Genomic DNA, 13,312 nt, shown 5'->3' with positions numbered 1-13,312 from the left:
TTTTAACAATACAGGTCATCAGCACTAATTGGGCACTTATTTTTGACATATGTTTTAAAATTAGTACCGATGTGGTTAGGTCCAGCGTCACGGATATTGCAATCTCAGTTACTTTCTAACATTGTTACGCGTAGGTAGCAGAAGTTTTAGAGTACGATTATGTTCGTCTGTGCCTGTCTGTTGACAGGTATTTTTTTCAACAGTACACTCAAACTGTAAATGGTAGAAATTAACCATTTCCGACGTACTGGTTTACTTTTGGTGTGCCACTAAAACGAATTGATGAAAAATGATCATTCTTTCACTAATTTCCTTCTTATTGTCCCCTAAAAGCTTTTCGCTGGAGACCACCAGAATTCAAGGGGATCACCAGACGTTAACTATTGAAAATTTACAATTCTTATCCGATTTGCATGGAAATACGGCTTCTGGATGTATGGTATAAAAACTACAGTGCAAAAAACAAAATCAACCCGTGCTAGATGAAAACTAAAACGCACGAATTGTATCTAACCCAGTCAGAGCAGGGCGAAGCTGGTGAGCTCGCGCCGTAGTGTGGGAGTGCGTCCGAAGGGAGCAGGCGCGTTATTGATGGTACTATGCTTCCAAGAAAGGGTTGTCAGAAGAAGTGAGTTTTGGCAATGATACAAGTTTCAATAGCACTTGTCATGGTTTTATACTAGTAAAGCTCCACTTGTAAACATAAGATATAGGTTCTGGATAGGTATACTGTGCAGAAATATACAGCTGGTGGAAAATAGCATCTAATAGAGTCATCTTTGAAATGCATTGACTTACTTTATCGACCGTAAATAACTTATAAGCCGGCACATGTAAACCTAAAATACAGCTGTATTACTTTGTATTTAATTCTATCGCCTGCAGAAATTTGTTCCTTATGAACATGTCTTTTCACGCAAAGTATTGCATTTTACCTGAAAATCTTCCAAAATATGGTGTCCAAAACTCCATTTGCGATTTTAGCGTTGATCATCATAGAGGAAAACGATAATAGATAGCGATAAACTGTTTTCTACAATCGATTAAGTATCCTAAGTATGTGTTTGATCTTCATCCTTAACTCTCTACAAATCTACTACAATTTTCTGGTTTCAATATTGATCTACTTTGAAGCAAAAAGGGCAGAGGATAGCGAGAAGCGATTTCTTGGAATTTATTCAGTGTCAAAACATTAGCTTTCATCCTGTTTCTTAATTCTCTGTTGAAACTAGAAATGGTAGAAGTTACAACCATTTCTGATTTTAATGTTCAATGCCATAGAATAAAAACGGTATGAAGGAGGTATGTAGGTATGAAGGAGCTGGTTTCTAAAATCGATGTAGCGTTCCAAGAATAGAGGCTATATTTCATCTTCTGACTAAACTCTACCACTAATCTCTTACAACAACCAGGCTCAATATTAATTGCCATAGAGCAAAACGGACAGAGAGACAGCGAGAAATGGCTTTTTGATGTGCTTCGGTATAAGTTTTCTCTACCTTTATCTTTCCATTCAATTTGGAAGTAATGGTACTCATTGATTTCATTTCAACACTGATCACCATAGGTAATACGGTAATAGGTAAATAATGAGAAGCTTGTTTCTAATATGGATTCAATACTTCAATAATATACCTCTGAAACTATTCTTGTATAAAGTTACGCTAAAGGCGCAGTAGAAGCAAGAGGTGATTGATAACTGTGAAAAATATTTTTGCAATGAAACAGATCATTCAAATATGCTAATGGTAGCAATTAGGATTTGGTAGAGCAAGGAAAGCAACTTAATTTAGGACAGGCTCACCGAATTAGATGTAGTTCCATGTTCCTCCCTCTCTCGTTGGTAACGATGTGGTTATACCATAAGTCCAGAAGTTGGGAAGAACCGGGTTGTCTCGGAATGTTCCATTAGAAAAGACTTAATCGTCAATCGACCTTGGCATCGAATGACGAAAAGTCACAGAAAGACCAAAGCTAAATGACCAAGATCATGCATGTTTTCTCAATTGGTTTTGATCCAACTGTTCCCCTGACGTCATGAGATTAAAGATGAAAGGAACACCCAAATGTGGACCAACGTCACATAGAAGTAGTCAATTACTCCAAATGACTCTGACAAGTACTAATTTCCTTATATAACAGATCAAACACAAAGTAACTGACTTTTGCTGGATGACGAATTCCAAAATCCAGGAAGAAGGACTCATAAGACTCAAACTACTTACTTACAAACCCAATGCTTCCTTGTTGCTGAAATGAAAGGCAGGTAAACGATCGTAGCGAACGAAGTCAGGTTGTTGTCGTATGACTATGAGGGCCAGTAAGATGCAAATTCATTGAGAAAGCCCCTGGTCTCATCATAATCAAACTTAAAGACGGCATGTGTGAGACTTCGACAACGCAAAGTAAGGGGCAGAGGTACTGGAAATTGCTACCACTATTTATCACAAAAAACTTTACAAGTACACGGATTTCCTTGTATAGACAATACATAATAGGTGACTAATGAACTGATATCTTGACATTAAAATAAAGAGGACAACTGGCGACGTCTAGATGAATGGCTGATGCTAATAACCATTCAGGCTATGAACTCCAATTTGAAAATGTAGAAGGCTGTTTGACTATAGGTTATTGGACGACTGTTCCCAAAATGAATAAAGATTGTCGGGTCCCTTGTTTATATCCCGTTACACCTGGTTTCAGTGTTAATCTTCATAGAGAAAAAGTAATAAGAGACAATGAGAAATGGCTATATGATGTGGTATCAGCATCCCAAGAGTAAATTCAGTTCCAAACCTTATCCTTCGATAGCAATTGATGATATAGTACTTATAGTTTGAGTATTGAATTCGTATAGTTTGAAAGTCTATTACAGTTTTTCAATGTGAAACGAACCTCACTTGCTTGTTTAGTAACCAAACGAACAAAGATTGTTGAGAAAAACCACAAAATGTACTGCGCTATATTCCCTTAAGAGGTTAGATGCTATTACCGCCGGAAGAATTCACGCCGGATATACGAGGTACATGTCGGCGGGAATGTCTTCTAATCTATGTACAGAATTATCAGCATGGGGCCACCAGCGCGAGACATTTAGAAACTTTCTTAGATTAAAACACGGTAAACTCCAAATTAGCAAGTTAGAAATACCACTGAAATTTGGAGATGTTGACTACGGCACGACATAGTTAAACAAGTGCCGCCTAGCCGGACATAGCTCACGATTGGATGCAACACCAGGTTATTTCATAATTCTATTGACAAATAAACAGGATTTTATAATATAGTTAGTACACTCCGCATCAAAAAAATTGCGACAGCTAACGCCGGGCAGCTAGGACACCCAATATACACATTCTTATCCCATAATCGTGTCTGGTAAAGAGACCCCCTCTCTCTCTCCTCCTTTCTTCTCTCCCATACTAAAATTAGCTAACAACATGAGCGCAATTCTAATTTCAAACTACACATGTATTAGTATCGATAAAATCAAACAAGAAAACCGAGATGAAGCATGATTCATAAGTTGATTTAGAGAGAAACTGAAACAGATACAATGAAAAATTGAAACCAATAAATGCCTATTACACAGAGGTTCAGAAATGAAGCAGAGAGAGAAGGCGAGAGAACAAGAAAAAGGAAAGGGAGAACAAATAGAAAATGTGAAATTTTAAACGTAGTAAGAAAAAAACCTAACGTTCTAACCTAAAGTTCCGTTACCAGAAATCCAACAGTAATATAGAAATAACGTTTGATTTTATATATTTTTCAGGACTATTCGAATATATAGAGGATGTTTGAAATATTCATTAAGTCACTTTCAAAAAGGATTGCATACTCATTTTCCAATAGAACTGTAGATCTCAGAGGCACATCTAAGAAAAAAGCATAAGTTTAACACATGCTTTGTTTCCGCGTAGTTCGGTTGTGAATTCGGTATTGTTCATTGGACGTACTGATTCAAAATACGTTCTAATAAGCCCAGTAGGTAGTGTACATCATATCTTCCGTTCCAGACTACTAATGCAAAGTGAACAAAAAAACAAAAAAGGAACGAAAAGAAAAAGAAAGAAAGAAAGATAAAGTTGAGTGAGTGCTATTTTACTGTTAAATTTATTATCAGAAATATTCTATATTAAAAGTCCAAACCGTATCATAATGAAAAGTTACAAATGTTCAAATGGAAAATAGGATGTTCCTTATAGATGTAGCATACTTTGCATGTTTCAAATTTCAACGTGAATAAAATACGTTAAATTATAGGATGGAAACAAATTCTGTGTCGAACTAATATAAATAAAATTTTGTTTTCAAATGACCAAAGACGTTGCCATTTTCTAGTCTTTCCCTAAGATTTATCTGTTCCGAACATTCAGCATCACTTTTATCTCTTGCGGATATAACGTTGTAATTTTCACAGATAGAATGAACACGCTGTAGCTCAAACGGATCATAGTGTCAGTCGGAGGATGTTGCTTAGCTTATGGACCACCACTGGGTCGAGAATTCAAGCTCGTAGTGACCCGGTAATTCGACTAAGACTCGGTAACCCAGATGATAACAAAGATATTTTGCTTATTTCCTTGCGTTTAAACAGTTTTTCTTTCAGACATGTATCATTATATTTCATATAGAGACTATTTATGTACCAGTAGTCAAAGATATTCTGGAAAAGCATGATTTCTTTGTCCCAGAAGCAAAATTACAAATCTATTTATTTATTTAGTAACGAACTACGAGAATTTATTGTTGGTTAATTTCGAACGCAAATATATAAATTGAAAAATCAATTATTTGTTGAATCTACTCGGTGAATTGTTTACTAAAATAAATCAGTTTCTTAAAAAAATATTAAATGAACATATACATTTCTGATTATGGTACTTCAGTTCTCAGATAAAATTACAGTTAGAACAAGCAATGAATGTATAAAAAAAGAAAGGAAGAGAGAGAGAAATATTAGAGAATTTGCAATCTTTTCTCCAGTATGAAAGTTGTGCTTGTGTAATTCAACACAGATTATTAATGTGTGGTTTCAAATAGAATTGTATTAAATTGGGTGAACATTCAAACAATTATTCTATTTTTTTTACATACATGATAGGAAAGCCACATTGAAAAAAGTTAAGTAGTAGCAAACACCAATAGAAATTTTATAACTTTGCCAGGTAAAAGTGTATGCCGGGGAAGTTCCTAGAGGAAATGTACCCAGGGAATGGGTTTTCAGAGTCAGGAACTCTCCCTCCCAGACATCCCGACTTTTCTATAAATTTAGTCTAAGTTTAGGGTAATTTTATACATTTTAATATAATTTATCTTCATATTTAATTTGGACCCTCCCAGTCCACGAAATAAATCCTTGAGTTGAGTTGATTTTGAGTTTAACGTCCCTTTCAGCAGCGAGGCTATAGAGAAAATAAATCCTTGTGTATGTCTCCCGTTCTTAGGCTTGGTTTCTTACTTTACCACATTTCACTTCTTTGAAAAGGGTGGGGAGTAGTAAGAAAATATTTTAAGCAAGAAAATATTTTCGCAAAACTTCGCAACAAGTCATAGTACAAGAAGTTGAGAAATTGTGGTCTACTAGATTGTTACAATTCCACTATTCCATAGTTCTATTTTTTTTTCATATGAAAGTTTTTGATCAAACATTTAAAATCTTTTATTTAATTGAACTACAGCCGACCTCTAGATTGCACGTACTAGCCATTAAACAGTATGGGACAAATGATCGATGTAGTACTCAACTCGCCTAATTACCCAATCCGCCTAACAAATTCCCAGCCATAAATCACTGAGAAAAGTCATGTCCATCATTTTAGGCAAAGTGAGAATCTCCATTTGGCCTAATTCCAATTTCGTCTAATGATTTTATCAAGTGGAAAAATACAGAGAAGTTTTCACAGTGTTTCCAAGATTCACTCATTTCATACTACACGTTTATTTATGACGTCGCGTGCATCATAACAACATGAAGAGCGAGGACAACGACCATGATCATGTTTGATAAGAGATCACTTATTGCACTGTTCTTTACTGTTACTGAGAATTCTACTGTTATTTAATGGATATTATGTATAATTGGAGTTGTCTATGTGAGCATGTTGTTGTACCATTGTTTTCGTTCTAGTGTTAAAGTACTTGGAGTTGGGACCTAATATTGTGTATGGGACTTTAAAGACAAAATACATTTCATTATTCATAACTTGTTGCTGTTAGATATTCTATATCCTGACCTGAGAATACAGAATAGCTAACTGGTTCATACTGTCTTTACTATTTTAAATAACAAACTAGGAACACAAATCAATGAGCAAAGCAGCGTATATTTAAAATTAATAAATGTGTAACAGTTTCGCCAGCAGCATATATTTAAAATTAATAAATGTGTAACAGTTTCGCCAGCAGCGTATATTTAAAATTGATAAATGTGTAACAGTTTCGCCAGCAGCGTATATTTAAAATTAATAAATGTGTAACAGTTTCGCCAGCAGCGTATATTTAAAATTAATAAATGTGTAACAGTTTCGCCAACTATCTAAATATCAGACTTCATCAGACACTGTAACAAAGGGGACATGCGTATAAGTACAAAAGAGTCCCAGAAATTAGTCCTGAACCCTGATTGGCTGGTGAAAACGGACTCAACTAACCATAATAAAACTAAACACCACAAATCCTTTTCCCTCCCTGATCCGATAGAAAAATTATTCATAATATTTAATCGTTTTGCTACTGTCCTAATAAAATCTTAATTACTGTATACTTCACTATGACTGTCACCTCAACAGAAGACGTAATTGCTGTACAGATTACACTTTTACCGTCTGTCTCAGACCTATTGACATTTAACGCACGTTATCTTTTTAAGTAATACCCAAATGACAATTAAGTGATACTCATATAATACTCGATGCTTGCAAGAAATATTAGTTGCACTCAAAAATATCTTTATTAATAGAATGTTATAACAAGGAATGTTAAACAGTAGAATGTTTTCGTGTATGTTTAGAACATGTTATAGAATATTATATATGTTATAGAATTTTTTTATGGTGTATGTTTAGGAAAAAAGAAAACCATTTCTAAATAATTATTTGAGAGAAGCATGCTTCTACTACAGTGGTTCACCATTTTATTCTAAAATTGTTTCTTCATATACGATTCAATCTGAAAGAGTGTTTATTCTTTTACCTTCTTGGTTTGAAGTGTTTACTTCGCTCTCCCATCTTTGTATCACGAAAGAAACATTTCACACTATACTTGTATACAAACGAAATGAAATCCGACAACGTTGCTCTTATGCGCCATTGGCTTTCGCCAAACGCCAAGAGGTTTGAGCCGGATGCGAGTTTTGAAAACCAAGTAGACTTTCCCTATGGGGACTAGTTGGAATTGAGTAATCATCAAGCTAGTATGAGAAATTTATGCATCAAAAAGTCTACTTTACTCTAGACCAGAAATAGAAGTGCGGAGTGGGAATTCTTACACAAACCAACAAAATTTAGCTTCGAGAATGATGATCCTGAGAAAAAGTCTCAATAGCCACAACCACCAATTAATAGCCGTTTGGTCACTACAGGGCTACATTTTGAAAACAGCAGAAGGTAAATGTATTCTGGATTTCGGTGGAATTGATTGAAAGCGTCATATATTGTAGATATTGTGATCCTGAGAAAAAGTCTTAGTGGGCACAAGCACAAATCACTAATCGTTTGGTCACTACAGGGTCACTTTCTTGAAAAAACAGCCGAGTATAACGTTCTGGATTTCGGTAAGAATCAGTAAAACTGTGATATGTTGTAGATCTCATCGTGAGAAGTCTTAATGGACACAACCATCAATCGTTGACCGTTTGGAAACTACAGGTCCAGATTTTTTTTAAAACAGGGTTTTTAAAACCGAGTATAACGATATTTTTGATTTCGAAGTAAATGGATGGAACTGTGATGTATTGTAGATGTCGTGATCCTGAGAAAAATTGACTAGCGCTTTCCTGGGTTTTCCTTTGTCCCTCAAGATGAACATCAGAATGTTGTCTATGCTTAAATGATGTTAGCCGCTACTCTTTTCATCCCTTTTCCAGATTGTGCGATAGGACTTTTCAGGGTTTCATACAATTCCACCAAAATTCTAGAACATTCTTACCTTCTGCTGCTTTAAAGAATGTGACCATGTAGTTGTCAAATGTTCAATGATTTGTGGTTGTGCCCATTGAGACATTTTTTCTCAGGATCATAACATCTACAATATATCACAGTTTCAAGCAATTCTACCCCAAATTCAGAATACCTACCTTCTACTGTTTTCAAAAAACTGGCTTTGTAGTGGCCAAACGGTCAGTGATTGGTGGTTGTGCCTGTTGAGACTTTTTCTCAGGATCACAATATCAACAACATATCACACTTTAAAGCAATTACACCGAAATATGGAGTACCGTTACCTTCTGCTCTTTTGAAAAAGTGGCCTTATAGTGGCTAAACGGTCAGTGGTTGGTGGTTGTGACCACAGAGACTTTTTCTCAGGAACACAATATCTACAATATATTATGGTTTCGAGCATTTCCACCAAAGTACAGAATACCGTTACTATCTGCTCTTTTTTTTAAAGTGTCCCTGTGTTGGAAAAACGGGCATTGAATGGTGGCTGTACCTGTTGAGACTTTTTTTCAGGAACACAATATCTACAACATATCACGGTTTCAAGCAATTCCACCGAAATCCGATTTCCTTAAGAATTGTGCGGGGTCCTTTGCCATTTCGAAGGGGGTCATTGCTCCCTGTAACTCTTTTCTCGCAAAAACGACAAAACACGTATTTCCTACTTTGAAGTCATCTTTGCATCAACAGAGTTTCGTTTCTTTAATGTGCCCCTTTTAATCAAGGGGTCCTTCTCTGCAAAGGGGTCCTTTGCCCCCTCAACCCATTTTCCGAAAGAAACAAAAAAATATGTGTCGATCTATTTTTGGTCTAGTATATATGTGCCAAGTTGGAAGAAAATCGGATGACGAGAAACGGTTGACTTTCTCTTTTTGGACTTTACACTTTCACTTTTTGGACTTGGGTTTTTGCCCCAGTCTTCAATTCATTTAGTACAATTGTCTTCCCAGTAAAAATATTTTATACAAATAAATAGTTAAAATCGTTGAATCTCATTATTGTAGAAATATTTATAGAACAATAATAAAATAATTAGCACTGGGGTGTGTGCATCCCACTTCGTAAAAATAAGGTTAAAGACAAAAGCTAATAACATACTTTATTGGGAGATAATCATTACTACAACGTATATTATTTTTTAAAATTGTAATTAAGGCTTCCTCGCTTCGATTCCCAGTGGGGACACAAGTAGTTCGGATCCCATGTTAAATTGTAGGTCCCGTCCTTAGGACGTCATTATCCCATGGAAGGCAATCGGTATTTTCTTTTTTTTTAGATAAATGAGTTATGCCATATTTTCATGCTTCTAAAAAGGGAGAGATAGAATAATAGAGTGTAGTGAAATTAAGCAAGATGGTGTGAAGGAGAAATTCGAAAAGGAAGTAGTGTTGGAAGTGTATAAGGAGTGTCGTAGGCGCTACACTTTAAAACCCAAGCCACCCCCCAACAGTTCCAAATCCTGAGCTTAGACAAATTCCCCGTGCTCCATTTGACTTCAAAACACAGTGTTTCTTGTGTGGTCCGTGATGCAAACCAGAAGCTAAATGCCAAGCACCTAAAAGTTTTAATAACTTGGTTTCGACTGCACAACCCTTTTACAAAACCTCCTCAGTTGTCTTCTCTCTCTACAGGTGTATTGGCTGACTCTACTACAAATTGTGACGAGGCCAGTGATATTGGTCTTTCTGCAATAAAAGAGATCGAAGGGCTGAAATTCAGTGAAATCCATTTAAAAAGAAAGTATACCGTCAAATCGTTAGCAGCCGTGACAATATCTGTCACCATCCGAAATGACACCACTCACGTCAACCCCAACCAGTTGTTCCATCGCATGGTTTGTAGTGTGAGAACAGAAGAACATTTAAGAGAAATATTTAAATATGAACTATGTACATACCCTCCCTCACTGTTCGATGAAACTGGTTTGATGAGGAAAGGAACCAAGTCTTCAATCCTAAAAGTGTTACCAAGTGCAGGAACCAATCCACCTCCTGATGGTGAGATGGCACTGAGGGTATCATATGTGGTCGATGGAGGGCATCTTCTACATCGTGTTGTTTGGCAACGCCCTGCAACGTTTCAAGTAATATGCCGACAGTATAGTGACTACGTTCTCTCCCATTACGGAAGAGCTACTGTCGTGTTCGATGGTTATAGGAAAGAACTCAACACAAAAGATGAGGAACATCTGCGAAGGTCTCGCTCAGCTAGCAACATAGATGTGAAAGTAGAAGACCACATTCACGTCACCTTTGAGCAGAGTGATTTCCTTGCCAACCAGAACAACAAGGAACAGTTAATATCCCTTCTGACATTACACTTGAAGGAAAGAGGGTGTCATGTGCTTCAAGCATATGGGATGCAGACACTTTGATTGTTTCGACAGCAATCGCAGAAGCTCAAATTGGAATGGAGGTGCGAGTAATAGGTGATGATGCTGATCTGTTGGTTTTGTTAATTACTTTTGCTCCTCCATATTGCAGCTTACGCTTAAAGATGATTGTGCCTGGTAAAGGAAATCAGTCAAATAAAATTTACAATATTCAAGAAATGCAGCATGAAATAGGGGACATGAAGGAAGTTCTGTTGTGTGTTTATGCCTTTACAGGCTGTGACTCTGTGTCCTCAATATATAGGAAAGGTAAGACAACCCCATTTAAAAAAGTTAAAAGTGATGAGGAACTCAGAAAAAAAATTGCTTATTTTTAATTATCCTAATGCACAGGCAGACGATATTGCTGAAGCTGGCCATGATTTTTTTTTCTATCTTTGTATGATTCCCACAAGACACGAAATTTGGATGCTTTACGTCACCAGATATATTTAATGACAGTTGCAAGACAGCCAGTGCAAGGTGAGTTTAAGTTAGCTACTCTACCTCCAACGAAAGCTGCAGCAAGGGAACATTCACCGAGAGTCTACCACGAAGTGCAACAGTGGAATGGATTCAAGAAAAACCCACTAAAATGGGGCTGGAAGAAGGTCAGTGGATATCTGCGTCCAACACCAACAACTCTTGCTGCTGTTCCAGCATGGTTGCTACGCCTCATCTCTTGTTCATGCACAGAAGAGTGTTCAAGCGACTGTGATTGCCGAAGAAGTGCCCTTCAGTGCACAACCTACAACGAGATACTTTGTATCGTTTAATAATTATCTGTATCTTGGGCAGAAAGTGCTTCTATACAAGCACTATACTTGATATAATGCTAATTAAAAAATAACAAAAGAAGAATGTTTTTAATATATGTAAGAAATAGACATTATTGTATAGTTGGTTGCTATGTAGTTGTTTATAGATACCTAATCAACATGTATGTTTGCAAGACAGTTTGTGTGAAAATACGTTAAAAGAGAATCAACTAATAAATTATTTAATACTCATCATCGACTTGTAATTTCGATAGAAAAGGTGAGAATACTAGTGGATATAATTACTGAAGATATTTTAATGTGTAAACAATTACTGCCACTAAAGATTTACTTATATTATTAGCCGAACCAGGTTGACGACTACCTTTGATGAGTCGTTGTAAAATTTTTGGTTTACCTCACCCGGGATCCTTGTAAATTCATATCCCGAAGTCTAAAGTAAGGGTGAATTTACCTCAGTAAATAAGGTTTATGATTACGAACACAACTATACTTAGAAGTGGCAGAGTAATCACAAGAACAAGCATGTTTGGTGAGGCAGTGGAGAAAGAAACTGTTGACAGTGTGAACAACGAGCAAAATACAGCTCCTCTTGCTCCAGGAATGACATTAGAAGACAGAATCCTACTAGCCTTACAGCGACAAGAACAACGACTGGAGCAAAATTTGGCTCAGATGTCCAAGGAATTAAAACAGACGGTGGAACAGAAATCCGAAGAATCCAGCAAACAGTATGAGGAATTAAAGCAGACGATGCAGCAGAAATCCGAGGAATCCAGCAAACAGTATGAGGAATTAAGTAGACGATTGGAACAGAAGTCCGAGGAATTAAGTAGACGGTTGGAGCAAATAAACCAAAAATCAGAAGAAACGAAACAATCTATTATCCAGGCGGTGAGTGACATCACATTACAGTTCGATGAAAAGCTAAAAAGAGTATCTGAAGATTGCCAGGATAATTACAACCATGTAATCCAAGAAGTCAATTGTGTAAAAAAGGATTTGGAAGTAATAGAATCTTCTGTACGTCAACAAAAGATTCAGGTCACGGATAATTCTAACCAAATACGTGCAAATACTCAGTTGATATCTACTTTACAAGAGGAAATTAGGACGCTGCAGATTAAGGACAACGCATACCACAACAACATGGTTAATGAACGTTTGGAGTTCCCTTGTTCACAAGAGATGACCTCGCCTTCACCCGTAGCAGATCAATGTGGACCTTACGTTATCTCTTCTTCAAGTAATCCATCCGATGAGGACATTATTTTGGAAAGAATTCATCCAAGGAATACAGATGGGCGGAAAAGAGATGGTGGAACTACACATCACGCAGTAGGTAGGAATTGTCACTCAACACGAACACGGAATGGTGAAAGAAAGGTAAAGTTAAGTGTAAAGATGAGTGAAATACGTGCTATGAGTAAGTTCAGTGGTAAATGTAACGAAAATGCTACTTCTTTCCTAGAAAAATTTCAGGATGAGTGCAGTATAATGTGTATAGATAAATCGCAGTATATGAAACTAATCCCTCATTTATTACTCCCACCATGTTCTTTATGGTTTAAAGCAGTACGAGATCACGTCAATACATATGAGGAATTCAAAGCAGCGCTGATTGCAAATTACGAAAATGACTTTTTGCTTGCAAACAGAGATGCCACGATTAGAAACCAACCTTTCAATCCTCGTTTGCACAAATCTGTTGTTGATTTTGTTGTAAATACATATAACGAATTAAAAGTCGTAAATCCACTGCAATCGGAATCTAGGGTGATTGCATCAATTCGAAATTTACTACCGTTTAAACTACAACAGATCCTGTTTTCTACCCAATGTATGAGTTTCAATCACCTATTAATGCTTGTCCAATGTTATGAAACTCAATACCATGCTCAGAACCATCAAGCGGGATTAGGCAAAATTAAAAACAATCCAGATCACCTTGTACCTGTTCGTAATCTAAATATCCGTAATGCGAACAATACCGAACACAA

The 13,312-nt window shown here is 36.5% G+C and overlaps 2 protein-coding genes across 2 annotated transcripts in view; one reads left to right on the top strand and one right to left on the bottom strand.

The window, feature by feature from the left end:
* The window catches only part of LOC145675124 (uncharacterized), a 63,059-nt gene extending 52,523 nt beyond the window's left edge, over positions 1-10,536 (top strand). Inside the window, exon 3 of the mRNA XM_081745494.1 lies at positions 9,794-10,536. Coding sequence (XP_081601620.1) covers positions 9,794-10,536 — 743 coding nt within the window. The remainder of the gene's footprint in view (positions 1-9,793) is intronic.
* The window catches only part of LOC145675126 (adenylate cyclase type 2-like), a 1,402,841-nt gene that overhangs the window by 907,290 nt on the left and 482,239 nt on the right, over positions 1-13,312 (bottom strand). The window lies entirely within an intron of this gene.

Source organism: Thermobia domestica, chromosome 18 (assembly GCF_964235325.1).
Source record: "Thermobia domestica chromosome 18, izTheDome1.hap1.1, whole genome shotgun sequence".
Taxonomy (NCBI): Eukaryota; Metazoa; Arthropoda; class Insecta; order Zygentoma; family Lepismatidae; genus Thermobia; species Thermobia domestica.
The sequence above is the reverse complement of the archived record's forward strand: the minus strand, read 5'-3'. Positions and strand labels throughout refer to the sequence as shown.